The sequence below is a fragment of the Mustela nivalis genome (genome assembly GCF_964662115.1).
Source record: "Mustela nivalis genome assembly, chromosome: 8".
NCBI lineage: Eukaryota > Metazoa > Chordata > Mammalia > Carnivora > Mustelidae > Mustela > Mustela nivalis.
Window position 1 is genome coordinate 51,957,342 of NC_139027.1, and position 10,463 is coordinate 51,967,804.

Below are 10,463 nucleotides of genomic sequence, written 5' to 3' on the forward strand. Positions count from 1 at the left end.
TGTTTTATACTAGGAATGCCCTATTTAAATCAGTAGTGAATTAAATGGGTTTTGTCAATAAATGAAATTCTTTTTGAAATATTAATGAGTTGGTTTTTCATCTAATTCTTCACCTATCACAATTCTACCTTGTCTTTTTTTTTTTCCTACCTTGTCTTTTAAGAAGATTGAATTTTCTAATGTTCAAAACAGGTTAGGAAATTGAAAGAACTTTAAAGGGGAGTAAGCAGTAATTTTTTAGTGTACCCAGAAGCAGAGAAATAAGACTTTTTCATGAATGTTGCCAAGATGGAAATGAGTTCGGAAAAAAATTGTTAAAGAAAACTTAAAGATGCCCCAAGGAGGAGAGAGGAAGAGTTGGAATTGAGATTGAGATTATAAACCTCCATCTTGCTTTTCACAAGTCAAAAATCTAAGTGGAAAGAGAAAAATTATGCAATTTTGAATTATGAAACAGAGTTTCATTATTTTGAATTATGAAACAGAGTAGTTAAGTAGTATGAATTCCAAGCTCGCAGGTACAGGAACATAGAGGAGGAAAGCAGTGAGTAAAGACTACAGTGATTTTTGAAGAATGGTTAAGATTTAAATCAAGAACAGAAAAAAGACACCTTCCAGATGATAGCAAACACATCAGTGTGAATTTGGAAGCCAAGTGTAAGCAATTTAAAAAGCATATATGTACTTTAAAAAGATAATGGATAGGCAGACACTCACACAAGATACAGACAGAAATTAAGGTCAGCAGAAACTGCCATCAAAAAAATTAAGCAAACAAAACAAATATAGTATTTTTAATTTGTAAGTTCTTTTATGAAAAATAAAAATTATGACAAATATAATAAAAGTCCTTATAGCAGATAAAGAAAAGATACATACCCTGATAGAAAAATGATCAAAATACTTCAGCAGAAAAATGACAAGATAAGAACTCAAATGACAGGTAAGTATATCTCAAAAATATTCAGTCTTGGTAAAAATCACAGAAATGGAAATGTAAACCATATACGACAATTTTTCTCTTAGGAGATTGGCAATGTTTTAAAAGATAATAATAGGGCACCTGGGTGGCTCAGTGGGTTAAAGCCTCTGCCTGCGGCTCAGGTCATGATCTCAGGGTCCTGCTTGCAGGAAGCCTGCTTCTCCCATCCCCACTCCCCCTGCTTGTGTTCTCTCTCTCTCTCTCTTCCTGTGTCTCTCTATGTCAAATAAAGTCTTAAAAAAAAAAAAAAAGAATGGATTTCCTCTACATATTCCTTATCATTAAGGAGGCCATGTGACCCTGATTAGGTTCTAGAACCTGCAAAAAATAGACTTGAAAAGATCTCCTCCTCCCACTTGCCTAGAATGGCTAAGCCTGGACTTTTTTTTTTTCTTTTAACTCTTAAGAGTTAAAAGAACTCTTAAGAGTTAACTCTGTTAACTCTGTATCTCTGTTAACTCTGTTAACAGAAGAGGAGGAGGAGGAGGAGGAGGTTAACTCTGTTAACTCTATATCATCTGTATAATTGATAACTGCAGAATATGGTTAGTTTTCTAACAGTTACAGATCAATAGCTTCTGTTCATCTATAGTTAGAACTTCGACTTAGAACTTCAGAAGCTTCTGGAAGAATCTGGATGTTCCAGCTTTTCCTTTCCTTGATCCTTTCTTTTGGTTCTGTTTAGGTTCTGTCATAATGAATGGATCCAGTGTAGCAAATACATCACCTAATGTGAAATCCAAAGAGGATCAGGGATTAAATGGGCACGATGAGAAGGAAAACCCATTTGCAGAGTACATGTGGATGGAGAACGAAGAAGATTTCAACAGACAGGTAAAGAAAGAAGTGGAAGGCTAAGACACATGTATCTCAACAGCTGTATTTTACCATCTGTCTGTAATGAAATAAATGGATTTGTTGGCTTGAGAATAATTGAAGAATGCATGGAGGCCTGGTCTGGGCTGACCAAGAAGCCCCTTTAGCTTGTTAGACACCAGAATAGGGTACTTTGGAGGAAGATACTGATCTTTTCCATCACATTGTTGCAAGAGAATCTCATGCCATGGTGATGTGGTATAGACCTGGGAACAGCAGCTGTGTGCAGATGGGCCAGCCTGCCATGTTCCCAACGTGGGAATGCAGGCAATGGCAGAATATATGTCTGAGATGGACAAGTGTGTTAGGTGGGGAAAGGCTAGAGAGTCTGAACAAAGAATCAGCAGTAATCCATTGTCCTGCATCTCTGTGACATTAATAGCTCAAGGTAGGCACTCCAGGTAGACAGTGATGTGGTGACCACATGGTTCTTCGATGGTGTTGCTCTGCCCCAGCCAGGGCATTGATCATCTGAGTAACTGAAGGGTAACTGGAATTCTAGGAACTGGGAAAAGGGGAGAGCTAAAGGCCAAAGAAGGGATCTTTTAACCAAGTGATGCCCAAGTATTCACATCCATCAGGGAGGACATTACATGATGAATAGTTCCATGGCCATCGCCAGCATGGGAGACAGGAAATGTGCTTTTAACTGAACAGCCTGGTGCTCTGGGAACAAGGGAACAAGTTTAGCAGAGTGGCCAGCAATTCTGCTCCTCCCCCACCCCCTTAATCCCACTGTGTCATAATTTGTGTGACTGGCACACAGAACATGCTTGTAGTCACATCACTATGCCCAGGTAACCATTTCTGTGGGTTGTACCTGTGAATCAGGGTAGATTTAATAAGGAGGAGCCCGTTGTCATGCTCTTAGGTAGAGGCAAGGCAAATCTTGAGCAGTCATGTTAAATCTGATGGCTTGGAAATATTTTGTGGTGGTTGTTACTATAAGTACTTCATAACTATCTAATTTACTTGAGATCAGTGTGGCTAATTGTAATGTTGAAGACTACTTTTACATCTTCTGCTACTGGTGACTTTTGAATTCATGAATAAGTGTAGGGGCTAGTTTGGGTGATTATTATTATTATTATTTAGATTTTATTTTATTTTATTTTATTTTATTGACAGAGAGAGACATAGCAGGAGAGGGAACACAAGCAGGGGGAGTGGGAGAAGGAGACGCAGGCTTCCCAACAAGCAGGGAGCCCAATGTGGGGCTCACTCCCAGGACCCTAGGATCATGACCTGAGCCAAAGGCAGACTCTTAACGACTGAGTGCCCCTGGGTGATTATTTTTACTTGACTTCCCCTCTAATGGTGGTGCTAGTGAGCTATGAATCTGTCCACCACTAGCCTGCACGAAAGGGATGGCCACATGTGAAGCTGAGGGCTTGTTAAAACCACACTTAATCTGCAGCCTGGACCATTTTCTTTAGGAAGAGTTAATGATGTCTGCAAAGAGTTGTATAATATCCTAGATCATAGTGCTTTAGTTTAGGGCAATCTTTAAGAAATACAGAGCTGTTTAAATATTCATACTTTTCCTTGTTTTGGAAGGATACCTACATTGATGACATCATTTTCTGCTGGTTTGCCAAAAAGTGTTCTTTATATCTTTCTTAGGTTCTGAAAGTATTTTTTTCCTTTAGGGGCCTCATTACCAGAAAAGAGGGCCAGAAGCTGAGAGTTGATTTTGATTTAATCTCCACTCTCCAGGTAGTGGTCTAGTTCTGTAATTCCTGTGCCTTTTTCGTACTTGCAAAATGAGAAATTTAAGAAATGTGGCTTCTGAACAAGATTGAGAAAAGAATCTCAAGCTTTAAAATGATTCTCTGTAAGTGCCATCTGGATGGAACATGTCTGTGTCACACAAAGATGTTGGAAGAGTTGTGAAGGCCTAGACTTTCTGCTCTTCTATTTCCTTAGTCTTTTTGTGGATGGAATTTGGTTGAAAAATCTAAAACTTGTATTTTCTCTAGCCAGTCATTTGAAGCGTCTTAATTCTTAGTACACAACATCATTCTGAACCTCAGACCAATAATCTCTGAAAGAAAGAGGTAGGAAACTGGAAGGGGCAAGTCACACTAGGACAGTAAGTGTGAGCTCCTCGCCCTTTGCTTGCTAGGTGGAGGAGGAACTGCAGGAGCAAGACTTCTTAGACCGCTGCTTCCAGGAGATGCTGGATGAAGAAGACCAAGAGTGGTTCATTCCCTCACGGGACCTGCCTCAGGCCATGGGACAGTTGCAGCAGCAGTTAAATGGACTGTCGGTCGGCGATGGTCATGATTCTGAAGATATTTTGGTAAGAGGCATATGTAGTTGCACATGAGACATAGTGAAAAGAATATGGGATTCGTAGTGACAGACTTCCTTTCTGGCCCTCCTACTTTGGGCAAGTCTCTGGCCCATGTTTCTTCACCCATCATCCCATGGGCTTTGATAAGAGGGTGCATGGAAGACACCTTGCACCACACATTGCAAAGGGGCAGCATCACCAGCTTTCATTTCCCGCAGTGGGCCTTTCAAAGTAGAATTGGGATCAAGGATAAGAATTTGAACACAGAAGAGGTCTGGTGTCAAATGATCACTTGCTGTTGTTCTTTCCTTTTACTGTTCCTCAAATCTGTATTTATAGTTCTGAATGGTGCGGTTTTGGAAGGAACATTCTCCTAAGAGGCTATCTTCCACTTAAAATTAGAAGACTGGATAAACCAATTTCCTGCCTTTCGTGTTTACTTAAAGTCAGAACTCTGTGAGTGACTTAGTTCTCACAGAACTCACGTTCCAGATGACTGTGCCCTGCGGTTTGCTCAGGTTTTGGACATTCACTAGAGGGTAGATAACCCAAAGAGAATATAGCGAGGTGGGAAATAAAGGGACTGTGGTCACCAAACTGCTTTGGTGGAAAACTTGGATTCTCATCGCGTTAAGGTACCCAGTGAACTGAAAAATTATTTTTGGAGTCAGGCTTCCAGACCTCTAATGAAAGCATCATGAGGCGAACAGGAGTCTAGAGCAGGAAGGAGAAAATGAGGTTGGTCAAGGCTTAGTACGTCAGGAGCCACTGAGAGCAGCCTGGCAATAGCAGCCGGAGCTTTTTTCCCTCTTGGTGGCTGAGAGGAAGGTGCTGGTAATAATGAAGCTGGGAGTAAACAGCTTTTGAAGTGGGATTTATTATCTCTTGGTTCTTATTTCAGAGCAAAAGTAATCTGAACCCGGATGCCAAGGAATTTATTCCAGGAGTGAAGTACTGAGCTGACAGAAAGCTTTGAGGAGAACTTGTATGTCCCCACACCTTGGGATAGCGCTGCACAAAGAGGCAGAGCAGAAGAAGGGGGTGGGGTGGGCGAGGGGTGCACAGTGGGGAAGGGGGATAGTGGTTTAACTTGACACTGTGACTGGAGTAACTAATGTGCTCAGTCTTACTCTACAAGCCTCTGAGTCTCTGAGTATTTCTCTTTTGTTCTACTGACTTTGGTTTGGTGCAGTTTCCTATTGTTATTATTATTATTATTAGCTTTTTGAGTTAAGGAAATCGCAGTCTTTTTTTCCCCTTCATCAGGAATGTTCTGCTGTGTGTTTAAACAAAATAAGCTGACCAAGAAAATCTGGGTGTTTAAGAATGCCCTTCTCACCCTACTGTACACTTACTGAGGGCAATGTTCATTGCCTAGAGAATTACTTACTGAGTCTGCTAAGCTGGATGAGAAGAGGGACGAGTGGAAGAAGGAGGTGTTGCAAATTGGGGTTCACAGCCCAGCTCCCCTCACCCCGAGGGCTTTCCTGTGATGAAGCAGATTACCATGGCCTGCCAAGCCAGCGTGTTCTTGCCTGGAACCCCGTTCAAGAAAATCCAGACTCCAAGGACTGGTTTCTGGTAACTCTTCTGATGGTTCATGAAAGTTACAAACCAGTAGTGGTGGGCTGTGACAGTGATTGCCATTGGGGGTCACTCTGTCACTGCTGGCCTGTTCTTAAGTCTCTGCTTACAGCCACCATCAAAGTCATCATTCATTATTTGTGAGGTCAAAGAGCTCTAGGGTGGGTTGGCCACTTTATCCCTCATGGCATCTAGTCCCCTGTCTCCTTTCCATACCAACCCTTTTCTGTTTTTGAGAAAAGATATTGTTACCAAAGGGAAAGGAGAGGCATGCTATGCTGGCCATCAGCTTCACTCTGGAGTAGCCAACCCTGAGTCCTATTAATTGTGTCTTAAGAGTATTTTGGCAATTTTTTGCCAGACCCATGAAGACTTGGTCCTCCTGGTATCTTCCCTTAGTAAATTATTCCCAGTAATTTTTCCCAAGTAAACATTTTTCAAGACACCAGCAAGAAACTCAGTTTATAATTTGGATGCCTCTTCCCACCTTACAGATTTATGCAAAAGAACTCAAAAAAAGCCTGTTAGAGGGAGTCCTGCTTGACCCATGTGACCATGTGACCCACCAGAACAGTTTCTGTAATTATAAAATTTTGCTGTTGCCATATACCCAGCTTTACAGCTTTTCTAGGTTGAGCTCTTTGGGTATATTCATTTTGTTTTTCCTGACTGTAAAACAGCTGATACTCATAAGGGATTAAACTGGCCACCAGAAGGTGCCTTTGTGTGATAAGAATGTATGTGGCAGAGTCAGGTCTAAAGTAGACCATGTGGAGTCCTGGCCGTTCTCCTAGGATGAGGGTTTGCAGAGGCCTGAGGGGGACAGTGGCTTCTGTATGACTGCTGTTGTGTTGTGTCAGGCTATCAGGAAAAGACCACGTAATGAAATAAAGTCTGTGTAAATTCAGTATGTGGATATGGGACAGAGGTTGGAAGGAAAGGACCGGTGTCTAGAAAGCTTAGAAATTTCTCCCTTTTCTTAGGTCCTCTCTTGTTGACTTTTTTGAATAGCTACAGTCTAATGTCAGATTTAAAATATGAACCCACATCTTTTTCTCAGAAGTCTATAGGATGGCATCGTTTAAAGAATGGCCTTCCTCGTTAGGACACATGTCAGAGGAGAGTAGCTTAAGGAGCTCCTATTGCCAGGTGTGCACATTAAATCCCAAAGCCTCTACCTCAAGAGAATGGAACATTTAATTCATTTCCAGGGAGGGCTATGAATAAAGAAACGAGTTTATTGCACCTTCCGCTTTCTTAAAGATTTATTTATTTATTTATTTGACAAAGACACAGCGAGAGAGGGAACACAAGCAAGGGGAGTGGAAGAGGGAGAAGCAGGCTTCCCTTGGAGCAGGAAGCCCCGTGCAGGGCTTGATCCCAGAGCTCTGGGATCATGACCTGAGCCGAAGGCAGACGTTTAAACCAGCTGAGCCATGCAGGCACAGCTTCAGTTTTCCAACTGGGTTCATCACCTCTAATGGGGAGAGAGCCTTGGAAGTGCAGGAATAAAGAGGTCTGTCTGTCCCAGGGGCTCCGTTTCCTCCTCCTGTTAGTGTGTCCGAGTTCAGAGTTGCAGGGAATATATTGAGACTGCAGGAAGAGCCATTTTCTAGAGTGTGGGCGTCTCCGTCAGAAAGATACAAATGATTCTAGTGTGGCTCCTAGTCTGGAGAGCCCTACAGGGATCCAGATGGAGCCATTTCTTCATCTTGAAGAAGGCTTGCTCTCCTGACCAGGATCGGCTGAGATGTTGGGGGCAGTGCAAAGGGCTTGTCTGTCTGCTTTGGGGTTCCATTTTGGATATCAGTCTGGGGTTTCACCAGGCTGATTTGGTCCGGAGTAAGAGAGCTTCCTGCCAGATGAGCAGCAGAACCTGAGGGCTGGACTTTCCAGTCCCATTCAGACCCGAGAGTCTGCTGGCTCCAGGAGCAGGAAGCAGCTAGCAGCGCTGTCGGCTTGCGCTGCAGACAGTTTCTCTCCCGTAGCCCAGCTGTTTTCTCCATCCGTTGTGTGTTGTAAGGCGGGAGCACAGTTGTTACCCAGATCATAAGCTCATCTAGAGAGTTTGCAAGCTCCTCACTAGAAAAAGTGGGGAGGTCTTGTTGGACCTTCGCTGGGGAAAGACTGGGGGCCCCTGTCTCCGACCTTTCCTCGTAGGAACCAATCTGGGTGCATGCCCTCTGGGCACCTTGACCCTTTAAGGGTGAGACAGGTATTTATAAATAGTTATTTTGATGTTGAATTTTAGCCACCACTCTGTTTAAAATTGTTTTGTTGGCAAACTGAAAGTTGGACGATGTGTATAGCAATAGTATGTGTGTTCTTTCTAAGTGCCAGTTCTGGCTGGGCCCAGGGTAGTTTCTCAGTGACTGGTTTCGGAGTTTTGTGATTGTTGGACTCTAAAACTGCAAGATGAAAATTATTTTATCTCTTGCTCTTCAAGAGAAAAAAAAAAAAAAAAAGTCAAGGAAAGGCCTTTTCAGCTTCTCCAGGTCTTTGAACCGCAGGAGAAAACTTGACAGCTATAGCCCAGGCCTGAGCACCTGCAGCTGTGAGGCCCTAAGCATTTCTGACTGCAGCTGTGGACTTCTGGGATCACGTGTGGTCAAACCAAGACAGATTGTTAAGGGAGAGGCAGGACTTCAGTTTTCAAAGTCAAAACAGCTGGAGTCTCTTTAATTAAGGTTATAACACTAACGATGGCTTAAAAAATGTTTTTAGGGAAATACTAAGCAGGATTTTTTTAATTGTGTATTGTCCTACCATCAGTTTTGTCTTGATTTGGGGGAAGCTAGGGAGTAAGGAGGTCATTATAATACTCTGGCAATTCTAGATGTCAGAGAGGAAAGTTGTACGAAGGAGCTGAAGGAAACCGTTGACTGAATCCTCTCATGTTAGTGCTGTTGCAGACCCCACATAGAAACCTCGGGTGCCCAGGAATCGACCCTGCTGTGATTGAAGAGGAGAGTTGATCTTCAATAAGGGTCCCAGTATCACAGGTTAATAATGGTTCTTGGTTTAGGCAACGTTTAGGTATGGAAAGAGCAGACACCTCACAAATTCAACCAAGAATTGGACATGGCCACCTGTTGGGGAAGACTCTGTATCCCCAGCCCCTCTCCCCTGGGATAATGCATTCATTTGGGAAATGAGTGGTGAGATTGATCTGGTCCTGTGGGCACTGGGAAACTCTAAGTTATTTACTAGAAAATAGTACAGTGTTTTCACCATGTAACTTGATGCTAAGTGATAATCCCACCCTACAAATCGAGCCTTCAGAAATGTTCAATGCTTGATGTGTGGTTTGGGAAGCAGGGATTTTTTTAACAACTTTATTGAGGCATATTTTACATATAAAATTCACCCATTTCAACTGTACATTTCAGTTATTTTAGTAAGCTTCCGGAGTGGTAAGGCCATAACCATACTCAGTTTTAGACATTTTCCATCCCATGCCATGAGATCCTTCGTGTCCATTTACATGATAATCCCTGCTCCCAGCTCTGGGCAACCACTTATCTTTCTGTCTCTACAAATTTCCCTTTTCTGGGCATCATATCAGTGGAATCCCACAAACTGTGGTCTCTTTTGGCTGGCTTTTCCCCTTAGCATATTTCTGAGTTTCATCACTGAGCTGTAACTTGTATTGGTAGTTTATTCTTTTAGAGCACTCAGTAGTATTCCACTGATAGACAGGCTAATTTTGTCAGCAGGGAATCTTGTAAACTTGGACTTCGGCCCCCTGTGGTCTAAATAGAACCCTCAGAACAGGGGACTCCTGGGCGAGCTGCTGTGAGTGTCCCAGGAACGACTCCTCAGAACCAGCTGTGTCATCAGAGGCTCTGTGTAAGGAGCCGAAACTGCTGCAGAAATTTTTATCATTTTGCAACTTGTTTTTTATAAGGAATTCTTGTGCTGTCTACACAACAGGACTTTTGAAGCATCTGGTAATTTAATGAGTCTGTTTTGAGTGGACACAAAAGTGAAGCCATCCGTATGCTGTTGGCTATTTTACCCTCCAGAACTGGATGGAGGGGAATCACTGAACTTCTGGATACAGTATTGTCTCCATTACAAAGCTGAACACGTATTAAAGATTGTGCTGCCTTTGTTGGATGGATTTGGAGAGAAGGACGATGGCCAGCAGAGAAGGTCAAGGGGAGAAAGGGAGTAGAGCCTGTGGGACGAGAAGCCCCCAAGGGCCTGTGTGTGGCTTGCTCAGCGGCCCCCAGCGGCTTCGTGCCTCCAGTGGGCAAGTCTTGACTTGCGACTTTGATCCCGGTTTCACAAGTGTTTAACAGCTGTTTTTGTTCCCTTTTTCTCCTCTAAATACACATGATGTGGTAGTTATTAATGTCTTTGGGGGAGGGGCAGGGCTTTACAATCGAAGAAAATGATTTTCATAAAAATAGCAAAAATGGGGGAAAAGTTACTTTTTAAAAATTTTGCTATATAAATCAAATGGCAGCTGTGGAAAAAAGTCTCAATAAAATGAGAATAAAATGCATTTACTTGCCGGCAGTGCTACTGTTTTTCTTATGGTTGGGTGATTGTGTGTGTGTGGTGTGTTTTTGTGAGAGTTTTTTTTTTTTTTAAAGACTTATTTATTTGAGAAGGGGCTGGAGGGGTCAGAGGGAGAGGGAAGCGAGAAGCTCAAGCAGACTCCCTGCTGAGCACAGAGCCTGATTCGGGCCTTGGTCTCATAATCCGGAGATCATGACC

General features: G+C 42.7%; 1 protein-coding gene across 1 annotated transcript in view; it reads left to right on the top strand.

Moving 5' to 3' along the window:
* Nucleotides 1–10,257, top strand: part of PAIP2B (poly(A) binding protein interacting protein 2B) — a 33,123-nt gene extending 22,866 nt beyond the window's left edge. Inside the window, exons 2-4 of the mRNA XM_082743057.1 lie at nt 1,668–1,816; nt 3,984–4,160; nt 5,056–10,257. Coding sequence (XP_082599183.1) covers nt 1,679–1,816; nt 3,984–4,160; nt 5,056–5,112 — 372 coding nt within the window. The 5' untranslated portion in view covers nt 1,668–1,678 and the 3' untranslated portion in view covers nt 5,113–10,257. The remainder of the gene's footprint in view (nt 1–1,667; nt 1,817–3,983; nt 4,161–5,055) is intronic.
* Nucleotides 10,258–10,463: the final 206 nt, after the last annotated feature.